Raw genomic sequence first — 19578 nt, 5'->3', positions numbered from 1 at the left:
TGCCTTTTTTTTTCCTATTTATTGTGCCTACGTGACCACACGGTAATACCCAAACTATTCCGAATCGACCTTTGCGCTGATTTGTGTTTTTTGTATCTCACGCTCTCATACACTTCTATCGTAAGAGCATCCCTTATCTACAATGGAGCGTTCGATCAGAAGAAAATATGAAACTGGTTTTAAATTTAAAAGTCATTGAAGTGGTGAAAGAAATTGGTAACTGCACTGCTGCAACAAAATTCAATGTGTCTGAGAAAGTGGTGCGAGATTGGAGGAGGCAAGAAGATATGAAAAAAAAGTAAATTTAAGTGTCGTATTTTTGAACAGTTGTATAAGTCGGGATCTGATTTTATGACCCATTTTTCAGGTTTCATGATCCAACTTATACGCAAGTATATACAGTACATACATTTTTATTTTATTTAAACACAGTAAAACAATAATTTAACAGAACCTATAAATCCAATGTAATACAAGCTAACTGCATTTCTGTTTCTTTTAAAATGTTTGTGATAGACAAAATTAATTATGATCTAATTAGCCCCTCCCAGGTTTTAGGCATTATGCTGATTAAAGTAAGATGGATCAATGCTTTTTTTTTTTTTTTTTTTTTTTAAAGAAGAAACCAACATTTACTATACCAATTGTATATGAGCAAACAACATTTTACGAGTTGATTTTAATTTACGTAAAAAAAGATGATATGGTAATTTACTGAAGACGACTGGTTCAGTTTTCATACATATGCAAAACATGCCAAGGTTTTAAGAATGAAAACCTAGTGCTAAACAATGCTTGTTCAATCACTAAGCTCTGGTCCCTACACAACCCTGACTTGGACAAAGCACGTTTAGAAAATTGGATATTTGGATGATATTAAAATATGAAAAAATTAACATTCTGAAATAAATGCATGAAAGAATATTGCATTTTCCAGAATAAAATCATAATGTATACAGACCTTCAGCTGAGATATCTGTTGTTCAAGTAAAATTTCTGACTGACATTTCAGTAGTTCAATCTCTTCCTGGAATCGAATCTGCTGAATATTTTTTTCTTCATTAAACTGTGCCAGTAACTTTTCTTTAAGTGAGTCCATTTCACAAGCTGACACATTGGAACACTCCTGATCAAAGATTTAAAATTACATGTATAAATGAAACCATGTAATTAAATGCTAATTAAAGATGAGTTATATTTCACGAACAAATAAACATTAATAAATATTAGAATGACAGTGCATCAGTCTGGAGCATTTTCCTTATATACACATACTGAATGTCATGAAAAGCTGCAATAGCTATTTTTCCTTTGTTATCTTATACTGTGAGCATATCCTTTATTCCGTTACGATGTTTTCAGGGATCATAAACATTTCTTGCATTAGGCACAATGTGTTCCCAGAGTGAGAGTTGGAAAGGAGGAGACAAGGAGATAAGATTCCCTGTGTTATGACAGATGGCCAGGACCATTACCTATCCAGGATGCCAACCGGATAGAAAGACTGAAGGAGAGAGCATGGTTGGGACATTATCTCCCATGAGACTCTAGAGGGCAGCCCCCTGGGCTGCTACAGCACCACGGTTCCCCAAAGTGCATGCTGGGAGTTGTAGTTTAGAGCATTTCTTTTTTGGTTCTGTGGGCACCCCCAGGGGCTGCTGTAGATATGGCTCAGCCCTTTGTGGCACCACTTCTTCCTCCAAGGAGCCACCTCACTTCAGTTGAGGAGCCAGAGTCGGGAGATGAAGGACAAAGCTTGCAAGGAGGAGTGGAAGTGAAGAGAGAGGAAGAAAAAAGGACTGTGCTGTATTGTGCTGTGTGTTTGGTGATTTGTACTGTGCTACTGCGGGGACCAAAAGAAAAGTGCTTCTCCACTTAAAATAAAGGTGTACTGGTGTTAAGACTGGGCTCTGCATCAGTTTGTGTCAGGGTTGGGCAGCTGTATGCCCCCTGGTGGTCCACAGTTGCTACAATTTCAGGGCAACACCAACCAAGAAGGAACAATCATTTTCTAGACACAGTATATATAAATAAAATTGTATTAAGTATTCATTGTAATACACCTAGTAATCTGCTGCCTCCAATATTAAACCTTCTAGCTCTAACACCTCCTAAGTGCTCCCAAGTCTGAACTGGATTAAATATTTTGAAACAGATCAATGAATGTACCTGAAACTACAGGAACAGAAAAAAAAATCCCTTAGCTAAATTTCAAGGAACTAACAATGCAAAACTACTGTTGGAGTTGTGTGTATTTTAAAATATTTACAAAGTTAATGTATTTTATTTGGAATTTGTACAGTTTCTTTTTAATCTCTGACCCTTCCCCTTAAGTACCTATATATCTACTATTGTTAATGCTTCCCAAGCATTCAGTTTTCCCTTTAATTACAACAACTGGCTTACGAATAGAGTGAATAAAATAAATTACATTAATAATAATTTTGATAATTACAGCTATAAACGTGGCTCAAGTGGGTGCAAGAAAATCATTACCGTGCAACTGTTGCCAGTGTAAAACATTCAACAACAGAATAAGCAAGCTGAGAAGAACAGCTTTTTTTTTGTTAGACTTTTATCTGGTCTTTTTATCATGATTATTGATTTTTTATGTTTTTTCTAGATGTTTTGCAAAGTTTCTAATTATTCTTTCTAACCCTGGCAGCCGGACAGAGAGATAGATAGAGGGACACAGACACTTGTCCTTTTATTAAGGTGGATAAATTCATAATTTGCTATCTGATTATATGAAACGCACACTTAAGCCACGGGTGAAGTAGGAGGACGACAACTTGCAAAATTAGAGAAGCTAATGCTATGCTGCTAATCATAAAGATATCTATCTACGTTTTTTTGCTTGTTTGATTTTTATTTTATGTAAAATTGCAACCTTTACACTACACACCAGTACTAATTGTCTTTACTAAGGTATTAAGAACCAGTAACACTAAAATATCGAAAGTGTCTAATGTCATTGCATACACTTGTGAGAAGGGAATCTTTTGAGATATCTGAACTTCAATATTCATAAACATTTTATATACACGGTGGTGCAGTTTTAAAATGCAGTAGTTCACACCTTAAGTTGTTCAAGGTGAAGGATTTTCATCTTCTCCATTTCACTATGAAGCTGCTGGCTGTACTCTTCTTCCCGTCTGCATACCTCCTCAAGGTGAAACTTCTGGAGTTTTAGCATAGTTGCCTGGTGATTCTCCTCCAGTCGTAAAACCTCTGTCTGCAGTACTCCAAGTGCTTTGGAGTGCTCTGCTTCCATCTCTGCTGCTTGGCGCTTCATATGGGAGATCAGCTCTTCCTGCATTCAGAAAAAGGATACTAGCTGAGCACAAATCCATATTTAAACACAAATCAAAAATAATAAGACCAATCAGCAATACTCTACAGTTCAAGTGGCTAACACATTTATCTTTACTTTTAAGCAAAAAAAGGATTTTGAAATTGACTTCTGAAACCAAAGAATGTTTGAACAGAGATCTACAAAATCAGCTTTAACAAAGCATTAAAAAAAGGCTAAGAGGCCTATTCTCAAATCGTAAAAACTATATATTTAATTTCTCTCTGCCATAAAACTATTTACTTTAAGAGATATGAAGAATGGCATTGACAAATTAATGTCTAAAGAAAACCTATGACAAAGTTAATGATAAAGATGCAGTAACTTTGCAGTGCTTTGCTAATAATCAACTGCAATTGTACATGAAAAAAGAATGAACACAGAAAAAAAACAAATCACAATTCATCAAATTAAGGTATTTGGAATTAAATATTAAAATTACTATTCAGTGATTAACAGCCATTTACCTGAACCATATCAATGGAAATTAAAACTAACTGTGAAGTAAAGAAATATTTTCAGTATAGCAAATTCAGAAGCAGTGAAGACACCTGAATTGGTGTACATGTAAGGCAGATAATTATGAATATAAATATGTATATATTTAAAGTTGTTAAATGGAACCACAATAACATTATACAACCACTTCTCAAACCCCTTTCCCTGAATGTTACAGAATGCCAAATATTCCCAGAATTACATAAAAAGTTATCTTACATGCTGATGAGTAGTTTTCTAACAGTCTGTTGTTATAAAGCCTCCTAGCAACTAAGCCTTAATTCTCCTGAGGTGAATCTCTCTTTTCAACAAATAAACACTCTGAATAGTATGCGATGCTCCAAATCGTATTAAACTATAAATCATTTCATTAGTATGGTAGAATTAGAATTTTGTCTCAAATTTACAGTGATGTGAAAAAGTAAGTATAACCTCTTTCAGATCAAAGATTTTACATACAACTAACAATCACCATGTCCTTAAATTAGGTAAATCAAACATCTAATGACAAATGACATAACACATATTGTATTTTGTCATTTAAAATTTAGCAAAAAAATCCATAAGAAAGTTATTTGAGACAGCTTGTGATAACATCATGTTGAAAACAAAATACATGTTCACTGGTCTCAGATGATGCTGCTAATAAGCCTGAAAAGAGATTATAAGGGTAATTTTCAAACAATAAGAAGTCCATTACGCTGCAGTAAGAATGATTACTTCCAAATATAAAAAAACACACCAGGCACTTGCCAATCTTCCAAGGATTTGGCCTCTGTCAACATTGTAAAAGCTACATTTTCATTATCAGAAACAGTCTGAACAAATTTGAATTAATTAGAAGACATCTAGAGAAAAGCCAAGCAAAATGACACCTTTTATTGGCTAACTAGAAAGATTACAATATGCAAGCTTTCGAGGCAACTCAGGCCCCTTCTTCAGGCAAGATGTAATCAATTTTACATCTTGCCTGAAGAAGGGGCCTGAGTTGCCTCGAAAGCTTGCATATTGTAATCTTTCTAGTTAGCCAATAAAAGGTGTCATTTTGCTTGGCTTTTCTCTACATTCATAATGGCTAACACGGTACAACACCCTAGTACTTTAGAAGACATCTGAAACAAATACATCCAGAAAGACAAACTCAAACTGGAGCTGTTTGGTATTTACATACAGTACCATGATTGGGAAAAAACAACACAGTACGTTCTGTCAGGCTGCAAAGATAATCTGAACCAAAGCAGATATATGTTGAGGCATAATAAAGTGCTATCAGGTACTGCCCCAGTGTTTGAAGTAAAAAGGGAGTAAATTCTATAAGCAGGCAATCGTGACTAAGCAGGTATTTGTTAAGGAGGGGGATAACAACAGCCCTGTAGGCCTGGCTAAACCAAGTAGGAGTCAATTAAGTGTAGCAAATGACTGGGAGCTTAACATAGACCTTAGTAACACAAGGCTAGCAAATCCAAAAGAAACAGATACAAGTAACTGGAGGCCAGATACAATATTGTGGTCAGAAAGAAAACAAACAGGTTACTTCATTGAATTAATGGTTCTGTGTGAAGAGTTAACTGAGAAAGCGCATGAAAGGAAGACAGCATGATATGCAGACTTGTCAACTGATGCCACCCAGACAAGGTGGGCTGTGCATGTGTGGGCAACTGAGGAAAATTGCCATTGCCTTGTAGCTAGATCAGTAAAATTATTACTCAGAGTTTGGATGCTCAGCAAGTCAGTTAAGGAAAGAGATTTTATATAAAAAAAAATAAAAAATAAAAAAAACTGATTTGCGAAGCAGAGGAAGGAAGCTATTGGATATGACTAAGGCAGCAGAGTATGGAGTGAGGAAATGATGGCTAGATCTTTTGTTTAAATAGGAGGTTTACAATTTAGGTATTTTAGGATACTGATACTGTATTTATTTATTAATTTTATTTATGTATTTTTTTATGAGATATGTATTGAATGTGCAGTTTGACGGCATAAATGTTTAGGTTTTAGGATTTGATGGTTTATTTATTAATTTTAGAGCAAATCCGGCATGACTTCGATCTGAGTTTGTATCTCAGAAGTGGCAGAGATAAGCCTGCAGTACGAGTGTGTTTTGTGCGACTCCAAGGTTGGCAGAATAGGTTAATGGTTTTAGTAATATTAACTCGGTGGATGTTTTGATTAGAATTGGCTGAGCATCATGAAAGGAGTGTGTGTGTGTGTGTGTGTAAAACATCACATTCATTGTTAAAAGCTTCTCAGTGTCATGGGCATTAAATCCAGCGAAACACCATTTGAGAGAGGGGGGGCCCAACATTGTATTTGCCATGATCTCTTATTTTTTTATTTATTTATTTATTTATTTTTAAAGTTCTACAGATTTGACCTAAGGAAACTCTTATCCAATCACCCACTGACGCAAATACAGTGTTTATCTAACCTGCATTACTTATTTATTCTCTCTTTCACTTTTTCTTTTTAATTTTTTTTCTTTCATTTTTACTTTTTTGACTTGCATGCAGGATTTCTTTAGGAATATTATATAATCCAACAGAAATTAAATGTCCAACTTCCTACCTTATGTACTTTTTCTACTTCAGCAGCCATTGCCTTAAATTTTTCCATATGAATCATAGAAAGTTCTTTTTTTAGTTGCTCCATAGCAGAAATCATTTGAGCTTCATGCTCTACTTTGATCTTTTCCAGTGAATCAGCTAGAGTGGTCTCATCTTCTATTTTCAATCTCTGGAGCTCATCCCTGTGACTTGATTTCAAAACATTAACAGTCTGGTCATGTTCTTTTCGTAAAGACTGGATTTGTGAAAGGTATGTTGACTCTAGTGTGTCAATATTGGATAAAAACCTGTTCTCCATCTCTTTCATTTCCATTGTGTGTTTCTTACACAAATCCTGCTCCACCTCCTGCAAACGAGTCCTATGTGCAGACTGAAGATCATTTATTACAGTTTCCATTTTTATCTGATGTTTTGCTGTGAGTTCCTTTTCCAAGGCCACAAGTTCTTTGTGATGTTGCTCTTGCAAAAATCTTCTCATCATTTCCAGTTCTTCTGCCTGAGCTGCCTCAAGCTCCCTAAGAGATTTGTCTAGTTGATCTGCCATTAACTTTTTCTCTTCTGTAAACCTGAAAAACAAAAATTTTTTAAATATACAGTTAAAATATTAAATTTACTAATATCCAAATCCACTTTTAATTATGAACTTAATTTCTGAAATTCTTGGTTATTAGAACTTTAACTATATTATTCATAACAAAGTTTAAAGCCATATAAATAACACTGTCAATTATAAATAAACAAAAATTGAAAAATGTAGAAGCATCTGTCTTGATTACCTGTTCTGTGCCTCCTCCAGTTTAAACTGTGACTCCTCAACTCTGGATTTCAGCAGTGTCATTTCTTCTGCTATTTTGGAATTAGAAATGTCAAGTTCATCGTCAAACTCTGTCTGAATATTTTCATGCTGCATAATTTTGGAGGACTGTTTACCATCCAAGCTATCTTGAAGTTTTTGTAGTTGGTTGCGCTCTTCTTTCAGTTCCTTTTCAAGCTCGGAGATAATTGCTTCTTGCTTGTTTTGAAGAGCTTTCAGTTCAAGCTCTCTAGCTTCAAACTCTTTTACAAGAGCTTCTCGTTCTTGTTCTGCAATTTTGCTCAGGTCCACTTGAATGGCAGTAATTCGTTCTTCTGATGCAGACTGTAGCTCATCCTGAAGTTGTTTCAACTCTGCATCCTTCTCTGATAGTATTTTTGCAGCCTTATCTGACTCTTCTTTTCTAGCTTCATCAACCTTCTGTTTCAAGTCATCTAGTAACTTTCTTTTTATCTATTACAATAGATGGATGGATGGAAAGATAGATAGATAGATAGATAAACAGTTTAACACTTGTAAAAATTAAGCAGTTTCACTGTTAAAGCAATTACCACTTTTCTATAATAACAGTCCTTCAAATGTAAATCTGTAAACAAAAAACATTTTCCCTCCCAGTTTAGTCTGCAAATATATGTAAGAGCTGGTTTTGATTTGTTAAAAGAAAAAAAAAAAAAATTTAGCCCTAGACCTATACAGTAATATTTAGCTTTTGTAAACCACTATCCATGCAAAATATGCAGCATGAACTAATTTACAATATCAACTAACCACAAAGTTTGCAATAATATAGAATATAATATGGGTAACTCCATAAAAAATCCTGAAATTAACAATTATTCACGTAAAAATCCTGCCTATTTATTGTATCCATTTTAATCACATACTACTGATGATACTCTATGATATGTGCCTGCAAATTTCAACAGCAGTGCTGTTCCAATACAACAAAATAAACTGAAAATCGTGGGGCAGGACTAAACATTATTTAGGAGTATTACTGTACAAATGCTGCTCACATTGTTACTCTCTTATTTCCCTACGTGTGTACATTTACTAAGCAACATGGGGGTACGGAGAATAGTGATACAACCTCACACATCAAGGGTCTCTGGGTTTGAATTTAACCGCCCAATATTTGTTTGTGCTGTTATTTCCACATGCTCCCCATGTCTGCATATTTTTTTTTCCTTCAGGTACTCCAGCTTTAATATCACATCCCATGACATGCAGATTAGGTTGACTAGCAATACCAAACTAGCCATGTGATTAACTGGTGTCCTATGCAGAGTTTATTTCTATCTTTCACCAGATACTTTCTGCAATGCTGGAAAGGACTGAGTGGGACTAAAAATCCAGTGCTAAATTGTAAATATAGTGTTGTACATGGCTGATGTAACTGCAGCACAATTTTTAACAATGAGAAAATTTGCATGTTGTATCATCGGACTATTGTATAGCATACTGCCAATATTCAAAATTATGGTTTCAATTTTAACATTTTTACAATGTGTCATATTCTATGAAGTAAAATTAGGAAAAAAAGTGACAATGGACAGTCTTCAATGTACACAACAGTGGAATTTGAAGATTGTTGTTTAATTGAATTTTATCTTATTAATTATGAAGTTTCTTTTTGCATTTAGAAATTGAATTACCTTGGTGCAGTACAATGCCTGAAAGCCTTTCATCAAATAGAGAAGGAAAACAGTTTTTAAGCTACATGTCAGCTAGTTTTATATCCAAAAAGCATTATAGACATCTTCAGCAAAAAATGCAAGTGTGCAAAACATAGTTTAGTATGGAACTACTTCGAGGCACAGAGTGATAACCGTGCAGCCAATCATTAATTTTAAAACAATGTGCCACATTCCAATTAGAAGTACTGTTTCCAGCTGTACAGAAAAAAAGTTTACTGAGAATATACAAGAGCTAAATTGACGCATGTTTTCATGATAATTCATGAAATATTGTGTCTGCTAATTATGACCTCTGCAGCATTTTTAACTTGTGCACTGCAAGCTCCAGTCAATAGTTAATTTAACAACTATTGGAACTATACTGAGAGGCTATCAGAGCATTGGTACATCAGAATCCAGGATTTTTGACCGAGCAGTCCTGGACTGCACATGTGTTAGACAAAACTTCATGAGCTCATTTGAGAAACAGTTGTGTGAAGTGATTTGTTGATACCTGCATCAGTACAATGCAACATTAAAATCATGCAGAGATAACCAAATGAGTGTAAATAAATGGTGAAATATCGCCCAGACACTGAACAAAGATTAAACTGTAATGGAAATATCTATGAGATCAATATATAAAGGCAAAGAAAAAACTTTGGTGGAAAAAGCCAGGGAAATTCTGCAATCATGCAGGACCTTGCAATGAACACTTATAAACAGACCAGGGTGTGCATGCTCTGTGCATGACCATGTCTGCAGCTGTCTGTGCAAGAGTAATAACTGGGAGTCCTGTCCATTAACAGGTTGCACATTCAATTGACTCTCAAGGCTGTCAATATGCTCTTATTAATAAACAAAACCACATTAAATTCAGTAACCTAGACGGAGAGTTTTTAATGCATTTTTCAATTGAGGTTAAAACTAATTCTTAAAAAGAACAGATAATGTAAACAAAACTTTGTATTTTGTAAAATGGCCAAAATTTGGATCTCTAGTGCAATACAATTCAGGTAATGGTTTAAACAAATAATTTAATACAATGCCCAATTCTATAATTGCTTAATAATAAACTTGCTTTACCTTAAAGCCTGGAAAATAGATGGTTCCCACTCACTAAACAAAACACTACGCGAATCTACAAGAATTTCTCAATACTACATTAATATATTAAATTACAATATAGGATATGAAAGACGAATTTAAAGGTTTTCTTATATTTTACATAATGCAATTACCCCAATTGTAATGTACACCCGAGAAGTTTTAATTTATACATAATTAAACAAGAATTGAAAGAAATGTTTCACAAAGCAACATAAAGGCATTGTAAGCAAAAAACTTTCTTGCCTCTGTGTTTTCCTTTTCAAACATTTGCTGCGTTTCAGTGAGATGCTTGAGAATCTCAGAATTCTCCTGCTTAAGACTTTCAATCTGTTCTTCAAGTTGTGCAATTCTTTGCTTTTCACTTTTCACAAGAAGAAGTCTCTCTGCCACTTCAGCTTCAACCTGTTGTGCAGCATCATGGGCACTCTGAAGCCGTATCTTCGTAATTTCTAGGAAAGAATTATTTATTCATTAAATTTAAAACATTTAAAAAACCGTTAGGCAGCATTTACCAAATTAAGCTTTGGTAAAGAATTAATCTGTAGTTTAAGTGGGCATCCTTCAATTTTGACAAAAAATAACTAATTCTAGTTTAAAAACACAGGGAAATATGTAAATGCACCAAATTACCTTGCTCTAAGTAATCCATTCAACACCTTGGAACTCAGACTAATAAAATCAGTCAGTTGCGTAACAAAGAAATTGAAGGGGGTTATTTTATTGGGCACATTAAACAACTTAATAAAATAACAAATAAAAGTAAAATGAAAAAGATTAAATCAGATTTAGAATAACCAAAGAGCTGACAAAAAAATACACTATTTAGACCAGTGTTTTCCAAACTCGGTCCTGGGGGACCCACCCATGTGGCTACAGGTTTTTGTTCCAACCAGCTTCTGTTTTTAATTGAACTCCTGGGCTAATTAAGTGAACTGATATTTCCCAAGTTCTGTGTTTAGGGAACAATATAGAAATTAGAAAACTAAGTTTGCTAAAAAAAATAAATAAATAAATAAAATGTATCATGCAGTTATATAGGAATAATGTATTTTTTTCTTTTTAACAGTTTTTTCATCTTGATTTTCATTCTACTTCTGACTCTAAAGTAGTTGCAGCCTTTGATTATTCAGTGTTGTTTGCCTGGGTGTCTGATTTGCTCATTTTAAATTGTCATTATTAAGATACAACGAAAGGGGAAAAACTGCACAGAGAAAGGGCAAAGTATAATGAAATCAACAAAAGAAAGTTGGGCATTTAAATCTATAGCAAAAGCAGAAATACAGTCGATTCTGCTTAATCGGACCACATCAGGACGTGATCATTTTGGTCCTAATAACTGGCTGGTCCGATTACAGGAACATGCCCTATACATGTACAACCAAGACGGGACGTGCTATAAGTAACATATTAAAATGTCATTATGACTTTTATTGTGCTGCACACGCGTATGGCAAATGTACAAACAAGAACTACGTACATGTACATGTACGGATGCTTACAACTTTGTTTATTGAAAAAGAAATCTACAAATTTTTCGAAACGATCTACACGACACTCAGCATGCGAAGCACAATAAAAAAGGTTACATTACCAAATTCCAGTCAACGTTTGACTGTAAATTGTAGTCTTTGCCAAGCCGGTAATTTCAACCAACCGAAGCTGACTAGTGTTTGGTGGTTGTTGCCTGATCTGATCCAGGAAATCAATTTTTTCAGCTAACGTCAAGTCCCGCCGTGGCATTTTGGCAGGGGAGACAAGACACGCACAGTTCACAGACTAAAAGAGTTCTGATGAAATCTTGGTGTTTCTGGGTCAAGATGTGGAGGTCAGGAGAGCCACAAAATGCTTGCCATTCAAAGCTTCGGCACTAAAAGTATCCAGTTTGACTTTCTTGAAGCAAAAGCTCTCTCATGTAAACTTTAATCCTTAATGACAGGAAGGAATTCCTTGCACGAACACTCTTGTTTACACTCGACGTCATGTCGCCGGCTACTGGGCGGTCCGTTTTAGGAAAGAAAGGGCAGGCATGTTCACCCCCACTGGTTTGCACTTGGTACAAATTTTCCGACTTCCTGACCTTTGATAAAAGTATAAATTCTCCTGGGGAGCCCAGGGATCCTCCCGATGTCGTTGACCCGCTTTACATCCGCTTTCCGCGGGCGACTTGTGGCTTCTTTTTCTTATTCTCTGTCACGTTCTTTGGTCCGATTAAACGGAATTTTGGTCCAAATAAGCGAACAATATTAGGCTTATGTAATATGATCTGTTTCGGTTCTTTAGGATTCAGTCCGAATAAGCGGCTGGTCCAGTTAACAGGTGATCCAATTAACCGGAATCGACTGTATTTCTAAATGTCTTATAAATGTAAAAATCATGCTGCTATACTTTTCTGAATGTCGAATAAAAGAAAAAAAAAAGCAGCTAATTAAATGAGATTAGTGCTATCAGGTGTTGTCAATGATTAGGAATCCGGTTGTAACAAAAACCTGCACCACAGGGGTCCCCCAGGACCGAGTTTGGGAAACACTGATTTAGACTGTCAATGGAGAGACAATCATTGAACACATTTTGAGTATCAGTAAAGTTTTAAGGATGTAAATCGGTTGATTAGTGACAAGTCATAAGTATTCAATAAAGCCATTGTTCTATTTCCTAAACCAAGCATGGGGAGAATTTACTGGATGTTTAATATTACGGTAATTCAATGAATAACAGTTACATAGACACAATTATAATGTTAAAAAAAAAAAAGACATCCCATGGATTTTTTTTGCAATGATGTTAGCAAAAAAAAAAAGTATTTTAAATGAATATTATTTTCCTTCTACTATGATAATGGCAACAAATAATAATAAAAAAAAGTATGACCACAACATTAATGTTACAATATTATGGAATCTGAATAATTACTGTTTCCTTTTCACAGCAAATTGTTGTGAAGTGGAGGCACAATATAATGATTTACAAGGACATGCATAGATAAAGACTCCTGTGCAGCCCATCCTTGAAAGTGCATACACTTGTTTTGGTTACACCTCACTGGCAGTAAATGTTGGCACCAATTCCTATGGCAAGAAATGTGGTATGGGATCTCTGATTAGACATACTATTATATCTTTCTATTATTAAAAAAAAAAAATCTTGGAAGGCTTGGAAGGAGACGAGACGCGATTTTCTCGGAGACACTTTAATGTCCCGCGAGACAAGGCAGCGAGACAAAAGGATAGCTGCTATACAGGCTTTTAAATGTTTGAAGCAGCGTGAGCGGCAGAGACATGAAGTGGCTGACGTGTAGCACGCCCGGGGGGGTGGGAAAGTGAAGCGAGTAGGGGGCAAAACCCCCTAGTTTATTAATACATAAAAAATATTCTGCTCCACCAAAATCACATACATTAAAACACAATTGATTTAACCCTTGCGTGGTATTCATATTTTTGTTACTCAGCTGGTATTCATGAGCCTAGTACACCTGCAGTGCTTTGGGGTTTTTAAAGTAATAAAAACATTGTTTTATGTCAAACTACTTAACAGATGTGGACTTTCTCTCACTTACAAACTATATAGTTGATAAATATGTCTATTATTTACTATTAAGCTCTGCTACATCACATTTCTCAATGAAACAGCTGTTCGATTCTTGTTATATAATTTGATCTTTGTGTAGAAATCAATAATAATCAAGATATATGTGGAATATATTATTAATATTGAACAAATATAAATGAGACAAGGTTTCCAGAGTTATTGATGTTTATTGTTTCAAACTGAACGAACTGAAAAAACATACAAGGTTACATTGAAATGATATAATTAGCCTGGTTGAACGCAAATCCAGTGTATATCTGCATGTTCCACGCATAAGATGAAGCAGAGTGACAGCCAGCCCAGATCTTGATTCCATATTTGGCAAGTTTAGATGGCATATCCTGCCTGAATGGGCAGCGGCACTGAAATGGTAAAAGCTTCTAAACATCAACAGGGTTAGTCCAGAGTTGTAGCACAGCCAAAGTCATTCCCAACCAGTGGTTCCACAATGACCTCATTGCAGCTAGCTTGTCTCTCTGACATCGAGCTGGCCGGGTGTCTTGGTTATCAAAGCAGATAATCCTGGAAATATTGTGAAAGTCTTTCAAAGACATTTTTGCATGGAAAAGTTCCTTGCCACTTTCTGCATTCCACAGGGATTCAGTGGACACCCTACCCCCTCCCAAACCCCCCCAATTAGTTCTGAAAACACTAACTAAGTATAAGAAGCCCAAAGTAGGCATGTAAATTGGTTTGGTCCATTTAATTCCACCTCTCTCCAAAAACACGCCTCCCCTCCGAATTAGTGCATTCCAGATAATGTCATGTACATGGGTGACTGCCATCCGCGTTGACCATGGTTGCATCTTTATCACTCTGGCAAGCAAGGCATGGCGGCTCCTTCCATGGACAAGAATACCATTCAATTTCATCATTTTGTGACACCTATATTTCTCCACTTGTCAGTTCTGTTCTCTTCTTCAACCTCACTGTCAGACTCCGAATTGACAGAAACATGATCCTCGTATTCTGAAAATGTATCTTCCAAAGTGAGCATTCCCTCCATGTTGTCTTCTTGCTCCCCTAAACTGATGTCTGAGGCCATTTGAGTAGAGACTTTCTTTGCCATACTGGATTGATTTTGGAGAAAAGCCACATATGCAGCGCTATTTATTTGTTGTTCCCCCCCAATTCCATTTTGAATAGAAATTAAGTCATCAAGAATATTTATTGTCATTTCATCCATATACAGTAATACAGCATACAGTGAAACGAAACAACATTCCTCCAGGACCATGGTGCAACATAAAATACAGGACAATGAAGAATCCACAACATATAACAAAGACACATAATATATAATAAGGTGCATGTGAGTCAAATGTGCAAACATGTGCAACACTGAAGAACAGAACATATATATCAGATATCATTCCGGTCCATGAGTGTTCAGGAGTCTGACTGCTTGGAGGAAGAAACTGTTACACATTCTGGAGGTGAGGGCCCGAATGCTTCAGTACCTTTTTCCCCAATGGTGGGAGTGTAAATAGTGAATGTGAGGGGTGTGTTGGATCATTCACAATGCTGGTGGCTTTGTGGATGCAGCATGTGGTGTAAATGTCCATGACAGAGGGCAGAGAGACTTTGCAGAGTCCCCGGTCCTCAGTAGCACATGCACTTCCTCTGTAATCCACGGTTTCTGGATGGAGGGGTGCAGTGATGTACTTGGAGATAGTAACGTCATCAATGCACTTATAGATGTAGCTGGTCACTGATGACGTGTACTCCTCCAAGATGACACAGTCACTGTTGGTTACAGCCTCTCTAAACATGTCCCAGTCAGTGCACTCAAAACAGTCTCGAAGAGCAGAGGTGGCTTCTGCTGGCCAGGTTCTCACCTACTTCAGAACCGATTTGGTGCGTCTGACGAGCGGTCTTTATGCTGGAATTAACAAGACAGATGTGATCTGAGGTTCCGAAGTGGGCCCGCCTGGTACACGACAGGGATGTTTGTATAAATAAGATCCAGCATGTTTGTCCCTCTTGTTGCAAAATCCACAAACTAATGGAATTTAGGGAGCAATGACTTGAGATTCGCATGATTGAAATCTCCTGCGACAATAACCAGTCCATCCGGGTGTGTGTTCTGTATGTCTGTGATGGCGCTGTACAGTTCCCAGAGCACTTCCATAGCATTAGCGCTGGGAGGTATGTAAACTCCGATTATGTGGATGGTGGTGAATTCCCGAGGCAAATAAAAAGGTCTACATTTAATAATCACAACCTCCACTAGCGGTGAGCAGTAGCTAGAAACAAGCACAGAGTTACTGCACCATTCCGTGTTGATATAAACACACAGTCCACCACTGCGAGTCCTACTGCACAGAGTAGCATTTCTGACGGCTCGAAATGCGGCTAGTCCATCTAGCTGAATGGCGGCGTCTGGAACCCTGTAGCTGAGCCACGTCTCCATGAAAACAAAGACACAACAGTCTCTATACTCACGCTGGGTAGTTCACTGGAGTCGGATGTAGTCCAATTTATTGTCCAGGGAGCAGACATTAGAAAGTAATATGGACGGGAGTGCTGGCCGGCTAAGGTTAGCTTTTAGCCTAGCACGGACTCCCACTCGCTTCCCGTGTCTCCGCTTCCTCGTGCTCTGCTTCCGTGTGCCTCTCCCATGGCCACTGGCATCAGGTGACGCCGGGGGCTGAAGGTTCGGTTCTCGGAGCAGACCGAGGTCGCAGAGTTTGTCCCATAGATTATTCTTTATGTTTTTATACGAATATCGGCAGCAGAGAAGCGTCTCACGTTGATATACATGGACACTAGTTGTTCTGATGTTCATGTACTACTGAAGAGCAGAGAAAAAAAATGACAATTACTAAATCAAAACACCATTTCAGTCCGGAGAATCATCTGTCTGATGAGATTAGGAATTGTACATGAATGGGAAAGTTATTGTTGGAGGTTGGATGGGAATGGAGGAGTTTATGGGGGTATTCATGGTTGATGATGACGTAAATGATTGCTATGATTGGTGTTTTGGGGTATGTAGAAACAATGCTTCCAAAGTGATGTTATTGTTGGCTTACAGACGTTTTCCATAATTGCACTGCTCCTGGGTCTGCCAGACCCAATACCACTAGTGAAATCTAAGAATGTTTGGCAATTCGGGGGGGGGCCGTGGTAGGGGGGCACAATATGTACTCCACAAAAATTGCCCCTTAACATGCCCTTGAAAGAAAATGAGCCAGGGACATTGAATCTAGGTCCCACATACCAGATAGCCACACAATGGTTAAGAATTACAAAATTAATTAATATCCTAATTCTTAAAGTACTAATACTTAACTGTCAATCTCAAAATGACCTCCAAACCTATAATTTAAATAATTTTTTTCTGCCAAGGAAACATGCAATACATTTCTTGCACATAAAATGTCATCTCATGCATCTACTGGAAACATATAAAAGATTTCCAAAAAGGAGGGAAATTGTTAAAAGACTACGTCAAAATCTAAGGCCAATGCAATTTACATTGACGTTAAATAGAAATTTCTATTATGATAGCTCATGAATGGGTTAACATAAAAAGTTTCCAACCTGATTTGTCTATTATCAGTGGCTCTTGAGTGCAGTCTTGGTGGGCTATAGTGGTGTTTGTCTAAACTCAAAGATAATTACTGCTGTTGAATCAGTAATGGCTAAAGTAACATTTTGTGCTCAATTTTAGCTAACTTTGGGAATTTTCTAAATTCCCAAACGTTATTTGGATCTATTAGTCTTAAACAGAGAACAATTAAAACCACTGAAAACAGCTGTTTACCTAACCAACTGTGTATTAACAATGACATGCAATTGTCAAAGGAACCATGTAATTCACTGCTTTCTAAGCTCAGTCTTGGAGGTCCACTATGGCTGCAGATTTTCAACCCAAATGGCTTCTTTTTAACTGAAGTACTACATTCAATATAATAAGTGAGCTCTTATTTCCCAAATTCTGCATCTTGCTGTAAATTTACAAAATCACAGAACTGGGTTTGATGAATTATTATTGGAATGTATCAAGCATTTATGTGTGATAGTTGGGGTTAATGCAAAGTTTTTTTCCTGGTGTTTTAAGATTTCCATCATCATCACAAGTTTCAATCTGCCTTTTCTGGTGTCCTAGGGAGTATTCAACAAAGTATGTTTAGTGAGGAAGTCTTTCTTAGGGCAAACTGTGCTGGGTAACAGGGACAACTAAGCATGAACCCTTAGCCGACTCTATACCACACTAAAGATGAAGCTTAGTGGAATGCTATAGACAGAGTGAACGAAATTGTTATTCGATGAGAAACAAAACCTTTCAGAAATATTTCAGGTTTTTTCTGCTTGTCTAATTTACTAAATTCTCATTTAGATTACTCATACATGTTTATTACAAAATGGTGAAACATTATAACTTAAAACTACTCATTGAAAATTACATTTTAATTATTTTATTTGTTACCGCCTTATTTGCCAGTTACAGGATTTTTTAGCATATTGCTGCTTTCTTAGTTAAACAACCTTCTTAATCTGATGTTAGTTATGAATTAGTAAAACATTAAAAGCTATACTGTTCACTAACAAATGAAAAGAATTAATAATATATCACATCTACATTATTATGCCACTTGTCCCCATTGGTCATTTTGTCAATATATAATATAAAATCCTAAGCCTAAAAGTGCAACGATTTTATGTGATGTTTTTATGTGACTTTTTTGTCACGCTTTAAATCGGGCTTATTTTAAAACCTACATATATGTTTGATATCATTCTTTTCAGTAATTATCGAACTTTAATGTGATGTTGTTAGATTTTCAGATTCTTATTCCGTTTTTAAATTATAAACTAAAAAATATCAAGATCTCACGTCCAGCGAGATGAGACTTTGTGCCAAGAGATTTAACCACACCCGGGGCCGGAAATAAAAGACAAAGAGTAGGACAGCTGCTGTACATGCTTTTAAATGTTCAAAGTGCCATACGAGATGCTGATCACGCGGCACAGCAACAGCAGCAAGCCAGAAGCTGATCGAGCAAAGAGGAGTATAAAAAAAAAAAAAAAAAAAAAAAAAAAACTATTTGTTTCCCATTGTATCACCATTTAAGAGGGGGGCTTTGGAGGAGCGACCACGTCTCCTTAGGGTGCGTTCAGCCCCCCTCTTCACAACGCGAGCGGCAGAGACACTAAGTGGCTGGCGTGTAGCACAGGCCGGGTGGGGGGATTGGGGGAGGTGGTTGGTTAGCAAAGCGAGCAGGGGGGGAACCCCTAGTACAAATGAACATATTAAATCTAATCAATTGCACACTTCAATAAGTAAATGCATTCAACCTTTTTTTATTTTTTATAACAGTCCATATTGAGTTTTTTGGGTCCCAATCCAGGTTTTTCACTAGCAAGATATTAAAAATATAAAATGTTTTATAACTGATGAAAAGCCAGTATAATAGAAATAAACACTGTAAAAACTCTCAAGTCTGGTCTAGTACTCTTACTGATGTTTGTGGTTACATTCAAGGCACAAAATGTGAAGTATGTTGAGTACATATATTCAAAGTTGTGATTCTAGATACTGTACTTTAGGCTCCCCAAACATAACAGGCACAAAAGACTGCACTCAAGTGCAAATTATGGCACCAGCAGGCACAACAGAGGCTCTTCTGTAGCATCAATGAACAGGTCATAGCTTTAAATCAGCGTTTCCCTACCACTGCTCTGCCTCAAGTGAGTTGCAACAGGTTGCGAATTGGGTCACCATTGCAACTACAGTGCTCGTTTCACCCCCTGCTCTGACGATCATGCTTAATTTATCCAGGTAAATATCTCTCTTCGATCACACTCAATTCACTCAGGGGTACTTCTCCATCTTTTGGTGGGTCATGAAGACACTTACATGGTGATAAAGTGGGTTACGACACCAGAAAGGTTCAGAAACACTGCTTTAAAAAAGACACTGACATGATTGTCAAGTCCTATTCTGCACTTAGATATTCTAATGAGGACAAA

At 36.6% G+C, this 19578-nt stretch overlaps 1 protein-coding gene across 1 annotated transcript in view; it reads right to left on the bottom strand.

Annotated features, from left to right (window-relative positions):
- Positions 1–19578, bottom strand: part of pcnt (pericentrin) — a 245819-nt gene that overhangs the window by 146002 nt on the left and 80239 nt on the right. Inside the window, 5 exon segments of the mRNA XM_051931264.1 lie at positions 962–1126; positions 3080–3313; positions 6416–6980; positions 7191–7681; positions 10258–10463. Coding sequence (XP_051787224.1) covers positions 962–1126; positions 3080–3313; positions 6416–6980; positions 7191–7681; positions 10258–10463 — 1661 coding nt within the window.

This window comes from Erpetoichthys calabaricus, chromosome 8 (genome assembly GCF_900747795.2).
Source record: "Erpetoichthys calabaricus chromosome 8, fErpCal1.3, whole genome shotgun sequence".
Taxonomy (NCBI): Eukaryota; Metazoa; Chordata; class Cladistia; order Polypteriformes; family Polypteridae; genus Erpetoichthys; species Erpetoichthys calabaricus.
Note: the sequence above shows the minus strand (reverse complement) of the source record. Positions and strands in the feature narration are given on the sequence as shown.